The 22,803-nt window shown below is 41.5% G+C and overlaps 1 protein-coding gene across 2 annotated transcripts in view; it reads left to right on the forward strand.

Moving 5' to 3' along the window:
* Positions 1-6,945: 6,945 nt before the first annotated feature.
* Positions 6,946-22,803, forward strand: part of LOC131691248 (sorbin and SH3 domain-containing protein 1) — a 410,190-nt gene continuing 394,332 nt past the window's right edge. The window contains exon 1 of one of the 2 annotated variants that reach the window (XM_058977505.1): positions 6,946-7,360. In XM_058977505.1, coding sequence (XP_058833488.1) covers positions 7,062-7,360 — 299 coding nt within the window. In that variant the 5' untranslated portion in view covers positions 6,946-7,061. The remainder of the gene's footprint in view (positions 7,361-22,803) is intronic. The other variant, XM_058977506.1, reaches the window with a different exon arrangement.

Here is a 22,803-nt window from a genome sequence, read left to right on the forward strand (position 1 = left end):
GCTTTCCTATCTTGACTACCCAAACCCGTTCCCTGAGTTGGTTTTTGAACATTTTTTCCTGCTCACAAAGTTTTTGAACATTTTTTCATATATATACAAAAAAAAATTCATATCCCCCCCGAAAATTTTTCTTACTACGCCACTGGGTACATCATAATTAGATGGGGATGCTTTGCGGAAATATCGAACCTTACCGAAATTCATTAAAATATTCCCATTCTACTCAAAAATGAATACTCAGCATTGCCTCACTGTCACAGCCCAATAACGCGATCTAATTCTGAAAACGCAGTTCAATTCTGACGTACTTTATTATATTGAACCATTCTGAACAATCTCCAAGTATTGCTTTTATCACTCGATAAGTCGGTAAGCTCCATTCCAAAAATGAAATCTTACGATTTCACATGAAAAATTGTTCCACTTTCGCAACTTCTTCGGATAAATATGATGCACTATGTTGCACTCCTCCTATGTTGAGCTTGTCAGTTTATCGTCATATTCGTTAAAACAAGTGCATTCTTCTTTTCGGGGGGACGGGCATAGCGCAGTTGGTAAATCGATTGCCTTGTACGCAGCTCATCTGGGTTCGATTCCTAACCCCGCACATAGGGTTAGAGATTTTTCCAAAAACGAGATTTCTCTAACCCGAAAAAAGGCGAATGACTCAATGGTTAAAACCTCTATAATAAAAAAAATCTTTATTTTCAATACTGTTTTCGTTAAAAATAAAAAAATCACGTGGAGAACATACATTTGAGAATATATTTTGACTGCCGCCTCTCCGGAGAGGAAAGGCGGCTATCAAAATATATTACAAATCTGTGTCGGTTCATAATAAAGCTATTATGTTACTCAGTACCCAAAAAGAGAATTTAAAAACCTGTTTTAATCCACCTAGAGGTGCAATTGTGCCTTTCTCATTTCTCCAAACTATGATTTAATAGCTGGTTCGTACAATATAACATGATGGAAATGTCTTTCATTCTTATTACACTTGGTAAGTATATATAAGAGCACCATCGCGGTATCGGTTTGAATCGGAGTTTTCTATGTGATCGCACTCCACAACCCGTAACTCCGGAGCCGGAAGTCGGATGGAGATGGAAATTAATATCAGTTTCCGGGGACGCAACACCTTTCATTAGAGACTAAGTTGATCAAATCGGTCAAGCCATTTTCGAGAAACTAATATAACCGTTATTCTGAATTTGGATGCTTTCGGATCCGTCGATGGTGGCCAGTGTGGCCAAAGAGACTTTGAATGACTGTTGGTGACCTAGATCTACAAATTCAACAGTTGTGTTTACATTTTGGAAAAAAAAATCACCTTTTTACATTCATCGCAGAATTCTTTAAAATCGGGATTTGCTGCGTGATCGTACGTATCACCCTGTAATTCAAGAACCAGAACTCGGATCTACACAAAATTCAATAGCAGCTGATGGACCTTTCATTTAAAATCATGTTTGTCAAAATCGGTTCAGCCATCTCCGAGAAACCGATGTGGACATTTTGTTAACAAATCCGCACATACACACATACATACATACATATATACATACATACATACATACATACACGGGGGCAGCAGGGACAGGAGGACAGAAGTTCTCCCCCCCCCCCCCCGGAGCTACTGCGAGTTGGGGAGTCTTGCTAGGATATGGTGGGGCAAGGCAATGTTGGGCTCTGCCAAACCTCTAGAAAAAGCCATGTAAATCCGAATGCAGCTCCGATGAAGCGAGTCGGTGCCACTTACACTAAGGTTTTACCCAAGACTTTAGCATAAAGCACCCTTACCCAACGGGAGTGCCAACCGGCACATTAGGATCGACACCAGTAAGATCCTAATTACGGCATACTGGCGGCAGAACACGGATGTGAATAAGGATTTCATCGAAATTATCTACGGACCGCCATTCCACTACCCTAGTAAGGATGGGTGACACTTCCCCGGAACGGCGAGTGGGCTAATGGTGCTGGCTGCCCCCCGTCCCAGTAAAACTTTGGATTTCCTTATAGTGGCAAAAGGGCTGAATGCGAAGAAATACCGGATGGTATCCCCAACGTGGCATTGAAGACTGCGCTCCTGGCGTTTCCGGACATGTTCAGGATAGTCCTACAGAAATGCCTGGACGATGCCTACTTCCCGGATAGATGGAAGATCCAGAAGCTGGTGTTACTGCCAAAACCAGGGAAACCACCAGGAGATCCAGCATCGTATCGGCCTATATGCCTGCTGGATACTCTTGGTAAACTCCTGGAAAGAGTCATCCTCAACAGGCTGATGACCTACGCTGAAAGTGAGAACGGACTATCGCAGAGACAGTTCGGGTTCCGGAAAGGAATATCGACGGTGGACACCATCCGCATCGTCATCGCGAACGCGGAGAAAGCATTGAAGCAAAAGAGAAGGGGTAATCGCTACTGCGCCGTGGTAACGATAGACGTGAAGAACGCGTTCAACAGTGCTAGCTGGGGAGCCATCGCCGTAGCGCTGCATAGAATGCGGGTTCCGGACTATCTGTGCAAGGTTCTGATAAGTTACCTTCAGAACCGAGTACTGGTCTACGAAACGAACACGGGGCAGAGGTCGATTAGGGTAACGGCGGGAGTACCTCAGGGCTCCATACTCGGCCCAACGCTCTGGAATATTATGTACAACGGAGTGTTAACACTGGAACTGCCCAGGGGAGTGGACATCGTCGGCTTTGCAGATGATGTTGTCCTGACGATAACCGGAGAGACCCTTGAGGAGGTGGAGATGCTGACGGCAGAGACAATAGACATCGTGGAAACCTGGATGGCTGAAGTCAAGTTGCAGCTGGCTCATCACAAGATTGAGGTAGTGCTGGTCAGCAACTGTAAAAAAAATCCAGCGTGTCGAGATCAGCGTCGGGGGACAGTCCATCCTATCGATGCGGGCGCTGAAGCACCTGGGTGTGATGGTCGACGATCGGTTAAATTACAACAGCCATGTCGACTATGTTTGTGAGAAGGCTGCGAGGACAACTAGCGCATTGGTAAGGATCATGCCGAATCAAGAGGCAGCACGAGACGTCTCCTGGCGAATGTCTCATCCTCAATCCTGAGATATGGCGTACCGGCCTGGGCTGCTGCGCTGAACGCAAAGTGGAACCGGACGAAGTTGACAAGCACTTTTCGCCTAATGGCTGTTCGTGTCGCAAGTGCGTACAGAACGATATCGTCGGAGGCGGTATGCGTAATTGCCGGGATGATTCCCATCTGCATCACTCTGGCTGAGGACGTAGAATACTACCAGCGGAGAAATGAACGTAATGCAAGGAGACTGGTTCGAGCGGACTCGTTGGCTAAGTGGCAGCAAGAGTGGGATTACGCGGAGAAAGGAAGGTGGACCCACCGACTCATCCCAAATGTGTCTACTTGGGTACATAGGAAGCATGGAGAGGTGAACTTCCATCTGACGCAGTTTTTGTCCGGGCATGGATGCTTCCGGAAATACCTATATCGGTTTGGACACGCTTCGTCACCCCTTTGCCCGGAGTGTGTGAACGTGCAAGAGACACCGGAACACGTGGTCTTCGAATGCCCCAGATTCGAAGAAGTCCGAAGGGGTATGCCTGATATAACAGTGGATAATATCGTCGAAGAGATGTGCCGCAACAAGCATATCTGGGACGCTGTCAACAGAGTTGTTACGAGTATACTCTCCGAGCTGCGAAGGAAGTGGCGAAGGGACCAACAAAGTAACGACATTGGTTAGAACGCCGCAGTGGAACCACAAATAGGGTTTCGGGAGAAATTCCGCCGCCGGGAAACTCACCGCCGGGGACCAGTTGAGTAGTACGCGATGTAGCACCGAGCTCGGGTCGTCGGGGCGCCAGCGAACCGGACGTCAGGCTCCACCAGAATCGCCGGACCGACCTCGACACTCTACCGGGTAGCTCGTCAGTAGGCTAGATCCACCGTCGGGGATTAGACCGAGTAGACCGCGTCAAATAGCCAGAAGTGGGTCGTTGGGGCGCCAATGAACCGGAAGCTGCGTTCTACCCGGAATCGCTGGATGGACCTCTGCATCTGCTGGCTGGCCGTTGAGTAGGCTAGGTCCACCGCCGGGGACTAGACCGAGTAGACGAGGCGGGGAGCTGAATGGCTCACAGAAACGTACATCGGTGTCGGGAGCGGTCTGCCGCCGGGGAAAAAGGGGAGCTAATTGGCTCACGAAACAAACACCGGTAACGAATGAAATTCCGTTGTCGGGGAACTCTCAATCGGAGTAGGATAAGCGGTAAAGCTGGAAGATTTTAGTAGAGCTAAATGGCTCAAGAAAGCGGGTATCGGTGTCGGGGGAAATTCCTCCGTCGAGGAACCATAGGTCGGACTTGGTTTGAGAAAATCGGTTCAGTCATCACCGATGAACCGATGTGACTTTAATTGTGGAATATGCCCGGAATTCCGGACTTCCGGAATCGTCGATAGTGGACAATATATTCAAAGAATGTTTGATTGGCAATCAGTGATCTAGATCTGCGATTAGAAGTAATTTGGTGACCATTTCAATAGTTTTTAGCCTCTGAGGTATTACGATTGTTCCGATTTATATGGGAAATTCCAGTGTATCCTTACTAACACCCCTGTAACTCCGGAAACAAGAGTCAGAACCGAATGAAATTCAGCAGCTGTCAATGGTATTACTGTATCTTTCATTTGAAATCAAGTTTGTAAAAATCGGTAGAGAATTCGTTGGGGAATGGGTGTGATATTAGCTTAGGAACTTGGCGGGTTCCCCGGGGGCGTCATGAACTGTCATAGGTGGCCAATGTGGTCAAAGCTGCTTTGATTCATCATTAGTGATCCAGACCCGCAAACTAGAGTAATGTTACATCAATTTTAATATGTTTTACATCATTTGAACATCATGGTAGTACCAGTTTATATGGAAATTTGCTGTGTGACTGCACTCTTCAACCCGTAACTCCGGAACCGGAAGTCGGATCAACTAAAAATTCAATAGCAGCTTATGGGAGCGTTATACCTTTCATATGAAACTAAGTTTGCGAAAATCGGTTCAGCCATCTCTGAGAAAATTGTGTGAGTTTAAATGACACACACATACACACACATACGAACACACACAGACATTTGCCGATCTCGACGAACTGAATCGAATGGTGTATGACACTCGGCCCTCCGGGCCTTGGTTAAACAGTCGATTTTTACAGTGATTGCATAGCCTTTCTTTATATGAGAAAGGCAAAAATACTAGTGCATCGATAATAATTAAAATTCGAAAAGATAATAAACATTAGAAACCTTCTTCGATTTTCAGCGTCAATATTCGCACCGAAACTAGCGCTCATAGCCTGTTAAATCAATTCCAAAAGTTCGCCTGGTTCGACCAGTAGGTAGCAATTTCAAATTCCCATTAGTTGCACAACTTAATACATTGTGTTTGCCATTAGAGGAACCACCCATCTGCACCTAATCACACAATTTAATCAATGCCACACCGAGGCAAAATAATTACTTGCCAGAGCTTCACCATACGTACCCACTACGGCCATGATGTGAACTGTGCGTCACAATTATACAAAGAGATGTTTGACCCGTACTCTCTGTATTGGACAGAATTCATGGAATACCGATACGAAAATTGCATCGATTCAATGGAGAATCGGTGTTGAACCGAGCAATTTTCAATAATGCATTTATCGCGGAAAACCAAAGCCAGCACAAATATTTGAATTTCAAACTGGGGTTCCAGGGAACAATAGCCGCCCCCCGGAGACTATTGGCGGAAAACGTCAATCAATAGATTCGAGGAAAAACATGTTGTGTTGGAACTCAAAAAAAATTTGATTCCACTTTTATGTGCCATTAATTATAAAATTAAATTCTAGTTTAACGTGATCTAAAACACCCCGCAGTGAATCCCATTTCAGCTAACGAATTTCCCTCGGTGTACAATCAATATGGTCTAAGTTTCGCGGAACAATGGTGATTCTTTGTGAAGGCAAATTTTCACGAGCTGCGAATAATATAGATAATAGTGGCGTACTCACGTGTGATTTTGTTGTCCGGCCAACGAACACGTTTGACCAGGGTAATTTATAATTTGTCCCATCTGGCGTACATTAGGTATGCCACTTCTACTAGTCCATAAACCGGTGGCAGCTGCATTAGATTTGCCAATTCAAGCGATCCAATCAATGTACAATGTACTGTACATACATACCTAACCTTTTGTGTGACATCATGGTCACTGGGAGCTTTGCTCGGTGCTTGTCAGTTGATGTTTTGGTTACACGCATGAGTGGTGAAATAATATTAGGAAAATCGATCTCTGATGTTAGTCGACGCTATGTCAAATATTTTGTTTGAAAATTAAACAAAGTTAGAGCTGAAGTAGTTTTCAGCTAGTTTCTGATACACAGTAAACGCTCAAGTAGTTTTTTCTTCTCATTTTTTCACACTTGACAATCTTTCCGGAACGTAAGCCACTGCTAGTAAACATGGAATACTATCGATTTCCGTCGTCTTTTGATACACACCAATGATTTCATCAAACATGACCTATTTATACACACAAACGTGACACCCTACACTGATGACATGCAGTAAACCCCTTCTAATGAAGCTAGAGTAGCGATAAAAAGACGGAGCCAATGCAGTCAAGGAAGGAATAGCCCCGAGCAACACCATGGCAACTGGTTCCGGTCTGTGCTAACCGACTGGTTTTCAACTAAACGTAAACCTTCCAGCAAAGAAATAAGTGAAACTATCTTTGCCAAAAAAAACCTTTTCTTTAATTGAAATCGAACCCCGGTCCTTAAACCAAACTTCCAACAGCCGCCATACCCACTCTACCACAAATCGAACGAAAGGATCATACGGATAGAGCGATGATGCGACGCCTACTTTTCTGCTATCACTGCGACCTCTTTTTTCCGCTTGCCAGTAAATCTTCTGCTCTGCAACCATGTGGTTCTGATAAGTGGTACCGAGTGCCCATTACCTACTACTACTACTGACTGGACTGGTTTGGTTCGGTTCGGGAACGAATTCTCGAGGAAAAAAAAATGTTAAAATTCTGCCGTCCATCGCGACCGAAAGTGCAACCGGAACCGAAAAGTGTAGACGGTTACGCCGGAACCAGTCGACGAATCATCACCATTGCCTCATCCGATGCCGGTGGCGATGCTGGATCGACGGAGGCTAGCAATAAGGCAGTGGGTGCCTTCGTTGGTGATTTCATTCGGCGACAATCGGCACGATTTCGCAAAAGGATTAGTACCAGCGGTAGGTCGTGCAAGGGTTCGAGTGCTGGCGGCGGCGGTGGAATAGCAACGGACAGTGGTGTTAATCCTGCTCTTAAAAGGTGAGATTTGTACCTCCATTAGACCGATCTGAGGAGTTGATGAGCGTTGGAGTGGTGTCGCTGGATAGCAGTACTTAGAGGGCTCTATTAGCTCGTTCTGCTGCAGCATCCTGCTTAGCACTCGTTGAGGAACGCGTGGAAGTGATTATCGGGAACTAGTTTGATGGGTCGGAGCTTATTCCAATTCACGATTCCGATAAAATGGAATGCTAAAACTGATGGTTCTAGATCGTTCAGGGGAAGCTAATCTTGGAATTAGTTGTTTTGATCAACTACCCGAAAAAATTAATGCTTCCGGAGGATCCGATTGAAGCCAATTTTTTTTTTGATTTCGTTCATTTTCATGCATTATAGTTGCTTTACCGGCGCAAAAAAAATGTCCCTAAAATATCATCCAGAAAAATTTTGGATGAACCGAGTTTGTGTATTTTTTTTTTCAAGAGAATAACGATAACGTTTATGGTTTGTCTCATCGCTGGATGTGCTGTCAGTCTCAGTCTTGCTAGCGTTTTGTGTAGTTTGTCCACAGACAAACAGACATAACACTCTAGAATTCACCATCGCCCATGTTGAAAACAGTAATTTTTAAAATATGTTAGTGTGCAGGAACGCCACACTTAGTGTGGTGGCGCTACGGCGCATTCTTATAAGCTATCACGTAGTAGTCGGGTAAATAACTTTGTAAAAATGGGTCGCCGGTGCGAGTTTGTGATGTGTCAAAAACAGAGAAGGTGCAACAATTGGAAAATCGTTTTTCCGGTTTCCACGCAATCCACAAATGTATGAATTTATATATAGTTTTTCTAATGGTCCAAAATACAATAGGCTTGTTTTCAGCTGTGCGCTTTGGGTGCAACTTTGTTGCTCGGAAGAACTGTTGGAACGGTTCAATCTCGAAGGAATTGAATATGTAAAAAATCGTTTATTATGTTCCGATCACTTCCAGTCGCTAGCGTACAAAAATCCTTCACATCCTCGACAAGGGTAAGCTAGATTCGTTAGATAAAATTAACAATGATCAACTGCTGCTATTTTAGATTACGGGATGGTGTGCTTTCGAGTATCTTTACTTCGCCCATATGCAGCGAATTTAATTTGGAAGTTTTGGATTTAGAACGAAGCGTGGAGGATGGTTCTAAGGGCGATCCATTGGAAGTTCCAATGCATGGGCAGAAAACGACTGCAAAATATTGTTTCGTGGATGAGATGGAGCGTTTAGATGAGATCGCAGAAATTTCTGCAGATGAACCACACGATGCTAATGTGTTCAATAACGTGGAGCTAAACACGGAGGCAGATAGCCAGATCGATTTTATAACAAATGATGATCAATCTGCAGCAGAAGTTTATCGCCTAGTCGAAACTGAGCATAATTTCAATACCGAGGCATATGTTGCAGGTGAGTCACAAAATACATTATGGTATGCGACACTAATTGCGAAATTTGACATTATGATGACATAACAGCAGAGGTGACTGCAGAATATTATAAGTCACTTTTTATTTCCGAAAAAAACAAATGTTCGAAATTACGTTCAAAAGTAAAACACCAGAACAGAGAAGTACGTGAAGCAAAACGCAAATGTGCGTGGCGTCTAAGGTCCATGCGTTCGAGACAAAAGAAACTTAACGCGTTGAAGACGGAAGTTACTCTTTTGAAAAAGAAAACAGGGAAAGATGCGAAACTGTTGGATCATCTTAAAAGGAATAAGGTACTGCACAATAGCCTTCAAAATACTTCTAAGAAGTCAAAAGGGCGCCGTTATAACCAGGAGACCAAAAAATTTGCCATTGGAGCATATTTGGCAGGACCTGCTGCATTTAGGTACATTAAACAGTCGGAAGTATTGAAGCTACCTTGCAAAATGACCGTCAATCGTTGGAACTCGAGCAGTCCTCTAGAACCTTGATTGAACACGCAAATCTTGCGTCGGATTGCAACAAAATTAGAAACATGCTCAAAAAAAGAAAAGGCAACTGTTGTTTCTTTTGATGGCATGGCTATCAAGCCAGAGTTGGTGTACAACGCCAAAACTGACACATTTGTTGGTTTTCCCTGCGACGGGGTCAAGAAAAAAATTGAAAAAAACAATCCATTGATTCTTGCAACTGAGGCCATAGCTATAATGATATCTGGGATTAGCACTTTGGAGCCTAACCGTTGGTCAACAACAAGAATCGGAAAAGAGCGAGGTAAACGGTTCAAGCAGGTAAATGGTTTGTTAAAAATTATGCATTTTTGCAATAATGTCTAAAATTACAGGGTATTGGTTTCTTGTTGGCGCATAATACTCTGGACAGTGACAAATATTCACGGTCTACACCCATTAGTAGTGGTCATGGATCAGTGCAGTACAAACGTAAAGATGGCTAAGGAAGCAGGAGTAACACGAACGAAGCCAATAATGAACGTAGATGGATACAATATAGCAGTTATGTTCGACTCACCACATTTAATTAAAAGTTCAAAAAACATGCTTCTTAAACACAACGCAGTTTTCGAAGGCAAAATCGCATCTTTCACCAATATAGCGAAATTGTATGAAATAGATCGAGTTTCTACACCGAGGATGGTTCCAAAACTTGTGGAAAGATATATAAAACTCGCGCCTTTTACGGCAATGAACGTTGCTCAAGCAACAAGAACCTTGAGAGAATCTGTAGCAAAAGGGATAGAGTTTTATGTGCAAATGGGAAATCTTCCGAAATCGGCTCTTGTAACAGCATCATTTGCAAGCTTCTATGATATGCTATTCAATACCTTCAACTCTAAAACTATTGGCCAAAACTCCAAGGTAAAATAAAAATATTTAAGCATAGTTCAGCGAAAAATAACAATTTCATTTACAGCCTTATCGTGCTGCAATATCCGATGAAACATGCCACTGGGCTTTCTTAGACTATGCTGAGAAGGTTCTGAAAGATATGTACTATACCAAAAGTTCATGTTTCAACATTAAACAGGTATGTTACATATAAAAATTTCATGATTCATCAAATAATGGAATTTCAGGCCTCTAAAGAAGCCAAGTCGTTAACTGTGAGGCAATGCAAACCAAATTACATCGACAGTTTCATCGGAAACATATATGCTATTCGTTGGTTATGGAACAAGCTGAAACATGAGTTCGGGTTCGAGTACTTGTGCACTAACTTTTTGTGTCAGGATGTGGTAGAAAACTTGTTTTCTGAAATAAGAAGACGATGCGGACGAAATGATGCTCCTAATGCCTATCAGTTCGCTGCCGCTTTCAAGTACGCATCTATTTCTGCAAACGAAGATCTATCTTCCGACAACACTTCTGGGACAAATTGCGAAAAGGTCGACGCGAATATACTGCTTGAAGAAAATGATTTGCTTGTTGAAGAAAATGATATAGGGTCAACAGTCCAACAACATTTTGATTACAAGTTCAAGCCATTGGATTCAAACGCAAAGAAATATTCTCGAAGAGAACTTAACGGATTGATGTACATCATCGGTGCTGCTGCTGCAAAGATTCAGCACAAAAAATGTCGCAAACACCTCTCTATTGAACCCAGCGAGGTAGATAAGAGCAGTTCACTGTATATTTTCTGCAGGATAAAAAATGCAACAATGCTTCCGAGCACCGTACTCTACAATATAGGATTCCAAGCATTCACCGTGTTCAAGCAAAAGTTCCTATACCAAAATCGGCAGAAAGTGAAAACACGGTTAAAGCAGTATCATAGTTTCGATCAGTATGAAGCGTACGTCTGTCAGCAATGTTACGATGTCTTGGTTGATAAAATTTTCAACACGCTAATACAATGCTTTTTAAGGGAAGCCAAAACTGAATTGAAACAAAAAATACGATCGAAACGAACTTTAACGACAAGAAAGAGAAACCGTAAAGCTATTCGTATCAATTTGCCCGAATAAAGATGGATTAGACGTTTAACATTTAGTATTCCCCTCGTTTATTATTGTATAACTTAATTTAAACATAAATAAAGACCTATTTATATTTATATAAACATGCATTTGTATTTATCTAACCAACTTATATCATAGCATAGTCATATTGTCAAATACGTTTACCGTCAAATATATGTGTATATGTTGCAGGAACCTACCCTAAAAACAGAGAATAAAGTCACATGTGTTATTGCTTATTTGCTGATTAGTCCTTGTTTGAAGTTTACTTTCGGATTGTGGTACTTTACAAATAGATGTTGGTTAACCTTTCGGCACTCGTGCTCATGCACTGAGTGCACGTCACTCTGAAAATCCAGCGAAATCGTCTTAGGACACCAGCGGCTGCTGGTTCAGTGAGCCATTTGCGCAACCTCCGGAGGGTTAAGTAGAGACTGAGAATGTTTCGGATAACCCCCTGATCATTGCGAATGATTGTGGGCGAAATTATGGTTTTCGGCAATGTAAGTTCTGAGCTATGCGAAGCGGATAAAAACTGCAATATCTTGCTCTAGGTAGATTGGGCATAAAAAAGAGATTCCCCAGCACATACAATGCTGGCTTCAGATGAGAATGCAACGCGATAATAAAAAACTTCAACTAAGGGAACATTTAAATTGAACCTTCGATTCGTTGGTGTAGCAACCGTTAAGTTTATTTTTGGAAGTAAAGTTGTACGTAGCTTTTAGACAAACGAACTTTCGTCGAGAAGCTTTTACCTGCCAAATATGACGAAACCAGCATCGCTATCTTCGATGAGGTGAGCAAAGCAGTTGAGCAGGAATCACGATAGATAGCGCTAGTGACAAGTAAGAATGGTTTAAAAAATGTGATCGATAGAAATATCGGCTTTTTGTTCAATGTGTTATGTCTGTTTGTCTGTGGTTTGTCCTTTCGTCTATTCTGAGACTCGCGATAACAGATGAGAGTAATACCAATGTAATTAAAAATAAATTAGTGAAGTGTTCTTTAAACAAATTTACTTAGATAAAATTTGATTTTTGTGTTTCAAAATCTCATCAGTAACTAGCGCTAACTTGGGACCACCTAGATGATAAATCCCAACTAACACCAAATTGCCACATGCAAGACACTAAATATAAACAATCACATACCTTGACAGCTGCTTTAGGCCAGTTGTGTGACTGTCTGAATGTAGTGTCCAATTGGTGCCGATTTGGTGCAGTTACTGATGAGATTAATTTGAACTAATCCAACTATATCTAGGTTTCTTTCTAGAATAGAGTTGCTGTTAAGTGAAGGGAGGTGTTTCATGGTGACTCTCACAAAGAATTTAAAAAGTTTAATTCGAAAAAAGCTTACAACTTTGTATTAAATACTTTCAACGTTTCAATACAGAAGTTTCAGTTTTTAAATGCCAAAAACCTTCGTTGTACTAAATGAAATCACCATATTTTAGCACTATCTGGACCGAAATATGTGCAGCGGTTTTGTATTCACACTGATAGAATATATTCGTAAATCGTTACAAATTAGATTCGTGCAGTCAATTTTCATAAAATATACGAATTTTTCGTACATATGATGAATCATTCGTAGTTCTATTGAAACATTTTCATTTTTTAATACGAATTTTTCATGAAAACCACGAAACGACTTTCGTTGGTTTATTACGAAACGGTTTCATTAAGAAAACGAATTGTTCACTGTTATACAGGGTGTTTGGTTCATGGTTAAGAATCTCTCGGGGGGTGATAGACTGCCATATTTGGAGAAAAAAATTGTTCTACACATACCATCAAATCTCAACCGTTACATAGTTATTGAACTTATAGTGTAAAAAACTTATTTGTCTTAAAATACCTCTAACTTGAAAAGTATACTTTGTATTTTAAATGTTTTAGTTCCATTCGAAAGGTGAGAAAATTTCGCTTTGATTGATGCCCTCAGATGTTTCAGCCAATGAGTTTAAGTAGCCTTTTCAAAGTAATTTATTGAAAATTAAACAATTTTAAACGATTTTTCGTTTATTTCTTGAAAATCCTAATAGTTAACCTCATCCTTTTTATAATTCAGATTGTTAGTCTTGATGAGCTGCTTAATTCGTTCTTTGACATGATACACTTACCTTTTCTTATTTTCATGATTTTGGGTTATCTAACTTGGATATTTTTATCTCATTTTCACTAGTACCAGCTGTAATTGAAAAATTATGGCACTTATTGTACTTTTTTTCTTTTTATTCGAAAGCCATGCAAATTTTACAGTGAAAAATGTATTAATACCTTTCAGTTAAGTGAATTTAGTATACTTTTAAAAGTAAATTAGTTTAAAGTTAGTGCTATTATTAGCATTTTCGTTAATTTTCCTAAAATAGTAAATAATAAACATCGCCATTATTATCATGGAAATAATGCATCTCAGCAAGTTCTACAGTTCTTTCTTTGACTCCATTCAATTCAAATTTTGTTGATTAATAATTAGAATAATTAAAAAACTCTCCAAAAAACACAAATTTTGAGTTATTTCGTTAGTAAAAAATCATTTAGTACACTTAACTAAAAGATATTTGTACATACACTGATAGGACATTTTCTCAGCTTTCCAATGAAATCTTGTAAATAACGATATAAAGCATATTTTTTAGATTAGAGTCTTTTAAGCACTTGCAAGTCGGTTACAGGAAAAGTATAGTAATGAAATTACCAAGAAATGAGAAGAGATAGAAATATGACGTCCAAGAACAAATTATGAATCGTCCTAAAACCCAACTTTTAGATAATGGATATTGCTATAATCATACTTCATTATTTCGAGAAAATTAGCAAAAGCCTCCTCAAAAACACTAACTTTTAACTACTTTACAGCTAAAAGGTAATTAAAACTAATTACTTAAAAGATATGAGAACACCATTCAATAGGTAATTTTCTCACCTTTCGAATGGAACTGAAACATTTAAAATACAAAGTATACTTTTATAGTTAGAGGTATTTTAAGACAACTAAGTTTTACACAAAAAGTTCAATAACTCTGTAACGGTTGAGATTTGATGGTATGTGTAGAACAATTTTTTTCTCCAAATATGGCACTCTATCACTCTCCGAGAGAATCTTAACCATGAACCAAACACCCTGTATACAAAAGTCTTTAATATTTACGAGCACCATTCGTCAAACCGTCAACGTCAAAAGAGCTTCGATACAGATAGAATATGGAGTCAATAATTGTTGATCATCACGACGGTCTCGGTCTGACTATTTAGTGACCGTATCCGTGTCCTCCGGTTACAGGAAGATTTCCTGAACCTCTTTCGCTTCCAGTTGATCCATAATCCGGTGCAGTACAGATCCAGTTGAGCCATCGCAAACTGCTCGTTGGTTTTTTATGAAGAAGTTTGAGTTTTTCTCTGCTGGAGCAATGTCAAAATAATATGCTATTAAATAGAAAAACTTTTCTAAGATGAACGAAATTAATTCGTGCGGCCAACGAAATCGTTCGTAATATGCACAATCGTTCATTAAAATAAGCGAAACATTTCGTTTCATTCCCGAAATTAATGCCGTTTTCAACAATAACATTCGTGCAATGTACACTAAATATGTAAAATTTACGAAAACTTTCGTCCATCAAGCGGCCATTACTTCACACCACAATCTTTCTAGTCCTCTATAGAGGTGAGCTGGTTGAAATAATATCGATTTTGCCAGATCGATCCTTTTAGTTAAAAAAAATCGTTGTTGTCAATCATCGATCCTAAAAGGTCCATTGAAAAAAATAATTTGCCGCTAAATACGAAAACTTTTCTAAGATGAACTAAATGAATTCGTGCGACCAACGAAATCGTTTTTTTTTTCAATTTGTTTATTTGATAAGGCACGTATGCGTTAGCTTAAAGGTGCCATTTTTTCAATGTTTTACATTTTGAATTTCTTAAAACTAGGGGGATACACATTTCAATATTATTTTGTTTTATATAATAAAACTAAAAAAAAAACTACAGCTAACTTATACATATAAAAGAGGGTATAATATAATATTCGTAAGATTTGGGGGACGGGTCATTCGTGTGTTCTTTGTATAGTAATTCACTTTATGATTTTTAGAAGGGAGATTATAGAAAAAATAATTATTAACTAAGCGGAACATTTTACAAGCTTATTAACTAGAGATAACTAGAAAGAGTGGTTCTAGATTAAGGGGAATTAATTAGGACTATTTTAAAGTAGTGGTACTGTTGCGCATTTCTTAACGAGATTAAATATTGTTCAACTAAAACTAGAAGATAGGGGGGCACATAAGTTTTGGGAAGATATTCAAGGGGAGAAGGGGGTGAAGACATATATCTGTGTATCAGAGACATGGGAGAGAGGGTGGACAAGACTGAACGGGGGGGGGGATATAAACTTCAGTTTCCGGCATCAGGAATCAACGGCCAGGATTACAGATTCGAACGGATGTATCAAGTATTGGGACGCCGGGCGGTTTTCCTCGAGCCGGCAGGGGTTCCTCCAGACGATTTCGTAGTACGGCTCAGATACGGATCGGGAACACACCGCGCTGCGCGTGTGATGTTGTACTGTAGATCTCGTGTTGTTGGTTCATTCGACAGATGTTTTGTCTCGTCTTGGAGTCGTATCAAACCATCGTTGGGGTACGGTAGGCGGAAGAGGGCACTTCTGGGAATGATAAAAGAAAAGATAGGGGCATTTAAATTTGGATATTGATGGTTTTGAGGAACGTGTATATAAGGGACATGTAGAGAATATCGCGGCTTGCTAGTACATCTCGAACCGGGACATTGGGTGATCTTCCTCGGGCCCGAAGGGAATCGAATAGTTGAGATCTGGCAGAACAGTACTCGGCGCATGCCCAGACAACATGTTCGATTTCGTGATAACCGTTGCCACAAGCGCAGATACCGCTATCCACGAGCCCAATACGCCGGAGATGTGCGTCCAGCGTGTAGTGATTGGACATGAGCCGAGACATCACGCGAATGAAATCCCGACCCACATCCATCCCTCTGAACCAAGGTTTCGTCGATACCTTAGGGATTATCGAATGTAGCCACCTTCCCAGTTCACCATTGCTCCATGATGTTTGCCAACTTTCGAGGGTTCTCTGATGAGTAATACTGAAAAATTCGCTGAAGCTAATTGGTCTTTCATATATGTCACCTTGCAAAGCGCCCGCCTTAGCTAAAGAGTCCGCTTCTTCATTACCTGGAATGGAGCAATGCGAGGGAACCCAAACTAAGGTAATCTTGTACGATCTTGCAGACAAAGCACGCAGGCGCTCCCAGATTTTCCCCAGAAAATATGGAATGTGCTTTCTAGGTTTCATTGAACGGAGAGCCTCGATTGAGCTGAGGCTATCCGAGACAATAAAGTAATGATCGGTGGGCAAAGTATCAATGATCCCAAGGGTATACTGAATAGCAGCAAGTTCTGCGACGTAAACTGAAGCAGCATCATTGAGTTTGAATGAGGCGGTGAGGTTTTGATTGAATATACCGAAGCCAGTGGAGCCGTCGAGGCTTGACCCGTCGGTGTAAAACATCTTGTTGCAGTCGACTTCTCGAAATTTACTATGAAAGATGCTTGGGATCACTTGCGGGCGTATGTGATCCGGGATTCCACGAATCTCGTCTTTCATGGATGTGTCAAAGAAAACAGTTGAATCAGAAGCATGAAAGAGATTGACACGGTTGGGATAGTATGAAGAAGGATTGATATTTTGTGCCATGTAATCGAAGTACAAGGACATAAATCGGGTTTGAGAATTGAGCTCGATAAGCCTTTCGAAATTTGCAATTACTAACGGGTTCAAGATATCGCATCGGATGAGCAATCGATAGGAGAGTTCCCAAAATCGATTTTTCAGCGGAAGGACGCCCAACCCAAAGCAATACGCAAACAACAATATTGGATTCGCTCTAGTTTGATGAAATGTATGTTCGCAGCGGAGCGGAAACAGAAACTCCCGTACTCCATCACCGACAATATTGTTGTTTGGTACAGCCTGATCAGGTCTCCTGGGTGGGCACCCCACCATGTTCCGGTTATTGTACGGAGAAAGTTGATCCTTTGCTGGCACTTCTGTTTCAGATACCTAATGTGACAACCCCAGGTTCCTTTAGAGTCGAACCAGACCCCGAGATATTTGAAAGTTGAAACCTGAGCAATAGTTTGACCCATTAATTGAAGCTGTAGTTGCGCTGGTTCACGCTTCCTTGAAAATACAACTAGCTCAGTTTTCTCCGTGGAGAACTCGATACCCATCTGGAGGGCCCAAGCAGACAAATTGTCCAAGGTATCTTGCAATGGTCCTTGCAGATCGACGGCTTTGGGACCTGTAATAGAGATCACACCGTCATCTGCAAGCTGCCTTAGCGTGCAGGAATTGACAAGACATTCGTCAATGTCATTCACGTAAAAGTTATAGAGAAGGGGGCTTAGACATGAGCCCTGGGGAAGACCCATGTAGCTAATTCGTGATGTCGATAAATCACCATGCGAAAAATGCATATGTTTTTCAGACAGCAAGTTTAGCAAAAAGTTGTTTAGAGTCGGTGAAAGACCATGCTGGTGCAGCTTCTCAGAAAGAATTGTGATAGAAACTGAATCAAAAGCCCCCTTTATATCTAGGAAAACTGATGCCATCTGCTCTTTGCTAGCATAAGCCATTTGAATTTCTGTTGAGAGCAACGCAAGACAATCGTTCGTCCCTTTGCCTTTGCGGAAACCAAATTGTGTATCTGACAGTAAGCCATTTGCTTCAACCCAATTATCGAGGCGAAACAAGATCATTTTCTCTAACAACTTTCGGATACAGGACAGCATTGCAATCGGTCGATACGAGTTGTGGTCGGAGGCTGGTTTTCCTGGTTTTTGAATGGCGATGACCTTCACTTGCCTCCAGTCATGAGGGACAATATTACCCTCAAGAAACTTATTAAATAAATTCAACAAGCGTCTCTTGGCAGAGTCTGGCAGATTCTTTAACAAGTTAAATTTGATTCTGTCTGGCCCTGGGGCTTTATTGTTACATGATAAGAGAGCAAGTGAGAACTCCACCATCGAAAACGGTGTTTCGTTCGCGTTATTGTGAGGGGACGCGGCGCGGTAGATCTTCTGTGCCGGGGCGGAATCCGGACAAACCTTCTTGGCAAAATCGAATATCCAACGGTTTGAATATTCCACGCTCTCATTGGTACTGTTTCGGTTTCGTAAGCGCCGGGCTGTACTCCAAAGAGTGCTCATCGATGTTTCTCTCGTTAGTCCGTCGACGAACCGGCGCCAGTAGCTACGTTTTTTGGCTTTTATCAAACTCTTCATGCGCGTTTCCGCCATCGCGTACTGTCGGTAGCTAGCTGGCAGCCCGTCGTCCCGGAAGGTCTTATACGCAGCGGCCTTCTCCGCGTACACGTCTGAGCACTCTTTGTCCCACCATGGATTGGGAGGACGCCCGCGTGAATTCGCGTATGGTACGCGTTTAGTCTGAGCTTGAATCGCGGTATCGAGAATCAAGCCAGCCAGGAACCCGTACTCTTCCTCCGGAGGAAGCTCTTGTGTCGATTCTACTTTTTCGGATATCGCGGACGCGTAGCTCTTCCAATCAATATTTCGTGTGAGGTCATACGAAACATTGATTGTATTCGGTGGCCCTGAACCGTTAGCAATATTAATTACGATTGGCAGATGGTCGCTGCCGTGGGGATCAGAGACTACCTTCCACATGCAATCTAACCGCAGCGATGTCGAGCAGAGGGACAGATCTAAGGCGCTCGGTCGCGCTGGAGGGACAGGAATCCGTGTCATTTCACCCGTATTCAAAATAGTCATATTGAAGTTGTCGCAAAGCTCATGGAGTAGGGTAGATCGATTATCGTCATGAAGGCAACCCCATGCCGTGCCGTGGGAGTTAAAGTCACCTAAAACTAGCCTCGGTGCGGGGAGGAGTTCCGCAATATCGCAAAGCCGTCGGTGGCTAACTGAGGCTCTAGGGGGGATGTAGGTGGAAGCAATGCCAAGTTCTTTGCCTTTAATTCTGGTTTGGCAAGCGACAACTTCAATGCCTGGTGTCGAGGGGAGGTCGATCCGATTGAAAGAATAGCACTTTTTGATCCCCAAAAGTACTCCTCCGTAAGAGTCTTCTCGATCCAAGCGAATAATATTAAAATCGTGAAAGTGTAGGGTTATTTCTGAAGTGAGCCATGTCTCGCATAGGGCAAATGCATCGCATTTCAAATTATTTAGTAAGATTTTAAACGAATCGATTTTCGGGATAATGCTTCTGTAATTCCACTGTAGAACAGTGATTAAATCCTTGACCTCGTTCGATGAATTAGCCATCGAAGGATACAATCGCTGAAAGGAGGGGCCATTTCGCAGTGAACTGCATCAAGAATGTTTTTACTGCGGGGAGAAAGCTTATCAAGATACTTTTAAGGGGGTCAGAAATGTTTAACGCTGTAAGAATACGGTCCACAATGTCAGAGAAATTTATTAAGCCAGCACTGTTTTCTTTCTCTGGCGGAGATATGGGAACACTTGGGGTTTTTGATGTTCCTGGAAGTGCTGGGAACTCCTTTTCTGAGCTCAGGTTACTGAGATCGGGAGCGACTTGCTTCGGTTTTGCACCAGTACTTCCTTGAGTAGTTATTTTAGGGGGACCATAAAGAGATACCTTCTGGCCTTTACGACGAAGCTTGGAAGAGGAAATGTTCTTCCTTTTTCTACTACTTCTAGGCACAGCAGAAGATGTTCCCTCCTGGGGTTCATCACAGTCGCCTTCGTCAGTAGACAAGTTGGTAAAGATGTTCGTAGAGACAGGTGGCGTAGCTATCTTAAGCATTTCTGCAAATGATCGCTTAGAGCGTCCCTGAAGGGAACGCTTAAGATTTTCCTCGCGCTGTTTGTACGCGGGACATGAAGGGAGATCATGTGGGTTTCCCTCACAGTAGAGACACTTTTCGACATCTCTACCACAGGAATCATCCGCATGATTCCCACCGCATTTCCCACAGCGGGCTTTATTGCTACAATGGGAGGCTGTGTGTCCCAATTGTTTGCAATTAGTACAGTTCATGACCCGCGGCACAAAGAGGCGAACAGGTAGATGAACCTTGTCAAAAAGGAGGTAATTAGGCAGGGCAGAGCCGGCGAAGGTCACCCGATAAGAGTCTGAGTTGACGTATGTTTTCTTCCCGTCAGCTGCGACTGATGCTGAATGCAAACGTTTGCATTCCAGTATCTTCACTGGCTTAAGCATGGGGTCTTTGAAACAGCCAGCAGGTCCTCGCAATTCAGACTCGAATCGGAAACGACCCCACTGACTTCAACCCTGCTAGCTGGAATATACACCCTGTACTCCCTCGTAAAGGGCTCGTATCCAGCAATATCGTTTGCCTGAGTTGAACTGTTAACCACCACCCGAAGCTTATCAGGCCGAATTTTCGATATTTCTGTCACGGCCGAATACCGATCCGTCAGAACTCGAGAAATCTGCAACAGATTCAAACACTTTTTTTCTTTGGTCCGAAAGAAGATCACAAATGGCCCGGTGGCCGAGCTCGGATATACCTTGAGCCGGGGAGCCGATTTTATTTCGACGTCCATCTCACCTTGAGATGAACCGCCGTCAGGGGAAGTCATTTTTGCACGGGCCTATTGCCCAGTGCACGTTTAAGACAACCAAGAAGGGGAAACGAAAACTAATACTTAGCTTGTGTATGTAACGGTATCCAGACGGCTTACTAGAAGAACACTGTTTCACTTCACTGACCGGCTAACGGTACTCAGAAACAGAAACACAAAAGAAGGGAAAAAATACTGAAACCTCAACTAGGCGCAGAGTGTGTAAATAACCTTGAACGCGGATTAACACTATTTGTCGCTATAGAGTGTACGGACCGATGACAAAAGACTTCTATCTCGACTGAGTGCTCGATAACGAATGAATGAACGAAATCGTTCGTAATACAGTAATGTTTCGATTATATCACGGTCGGTCTGTATTTTAGCGTGATATATTTGAAGCGTGATATATTCAAAACAAAACAAAAGATTACATTCAAGCATTAATCCATGTATTTCCATAAACAAAAAGTAATAAATATTTAAAATTAGTCAAAAAAATAAATCATAGTTGGGTAATGAGCCTATTTTTGCCCTGTTTCTATTATCATACTACCCATTTGAAGCCGTTGGGTAGAGCAGCGTTCGCCATCTTTGTTCAATGCATTGGGTCAAATGGTATGGCATCATCGAATAATTTTCCCCACACAGCTTCACCATAGGTATCCCGTACCGTTTCTTAAAATTGTTGAACCACCCAAAACTAAACTTGGAGGAATCAGGCACGTTAAGATTTTAGGTAAATATCTTGACTATTAAAATCATTGTATTCGAAGGGACTACGATTCAGTTCTCGTTGTTTCAACATCCATATAAATAGTCCCATATCCAATCGTTGATGTTGTCCTTCCAAAAGAAAAGTATTCACATCCATTCAAGAGAAAACGCATATCTCGGTATACCTACCATATTTTTTTTATTATTTTGCTTTTCTCATTATTTTGTTAGATTTTTTGCGGATAACTAAAAAATAAGCGAATAAAAAACAAGTCGATTTTACCCGCTGCACCAGAAGAATTTAAAACAAAAATTGGAATCAGCCGAAAGATATTCCGGTAATCCTAGTCATTGCAACAACGTTTTTAGTAAAACATGATATCGAGATTATTCACGTTTAAAGATTCGCGTCCACGTAAAGAAACAAGATGAATAGCACTACAACATTGCTTCTACTGCACAGACCTCTAGAAAAATTTCAGATACATTCTTAAGAATCTATTCCTTAAGATAAAAGAATAAAAAAGTTCGACTTTTTGACCGACCTCATCATATATAAACCCTTGACGAAATAGTACTGTGGTACTGTGCCAATAATAGACTCATTACCCTACATGTAAATAAGCAAATCAATTGTAAAAATATCTTAAAAGTGCCAGGACACAATATGTGGCTTAATTGGATCACAACGTAGTTTGCCTTGTCTGTTTTTCAAAAAGCGTGATATAATCGAGACAAAACCGTGATATAATCGAGGGTGATATAAACGAGTATTGATATAAACGCATAGTGATATAATCGAAACATTACTGTATACAAAAACGTTTATTAAAATAAACAAAACATTTCGTTTCATTCACGAAAAATAATGTCGTTATCAAAGATAACATTCGTGCAGTGTATACTAAATATGTTAAATTTACGAAAGCCTTCGTTCACCAAGCGACCATTCTTGTTCATGAAATGAACGAAACCTACTATTTGCAATGCACAAAATTACTTCGTAGCAGAAAACGACGAATGACTTCGTGCATTGTAAGATCAATTTCATTATATTTACGAATTTATATTATCAGTGCAAATAAGTAAATATGCGACTGCTACAATTAACGAAAGTAATAGATTTGGTGAAAGCAGGAATTATCAGCGCCATGAGTGGTTCATGATATTCGACTGAGCTACATAGTTC

This window comes from Topomyia yanbarensis, chromosome 3, assembly GCF_030247195.1.
Source record: "Topomyia yanbarensis strain Yona2022 chromosome 3, ASM3024719v1, whole genome shotgun sequence".
Taxonomy (NCBI): domain Eukaryota; kingdom Metazoa; phylum Arthropoda; class Insecta; order Diptera; family Culicidae; genus Topomyia; species Topomyia yanbarensis.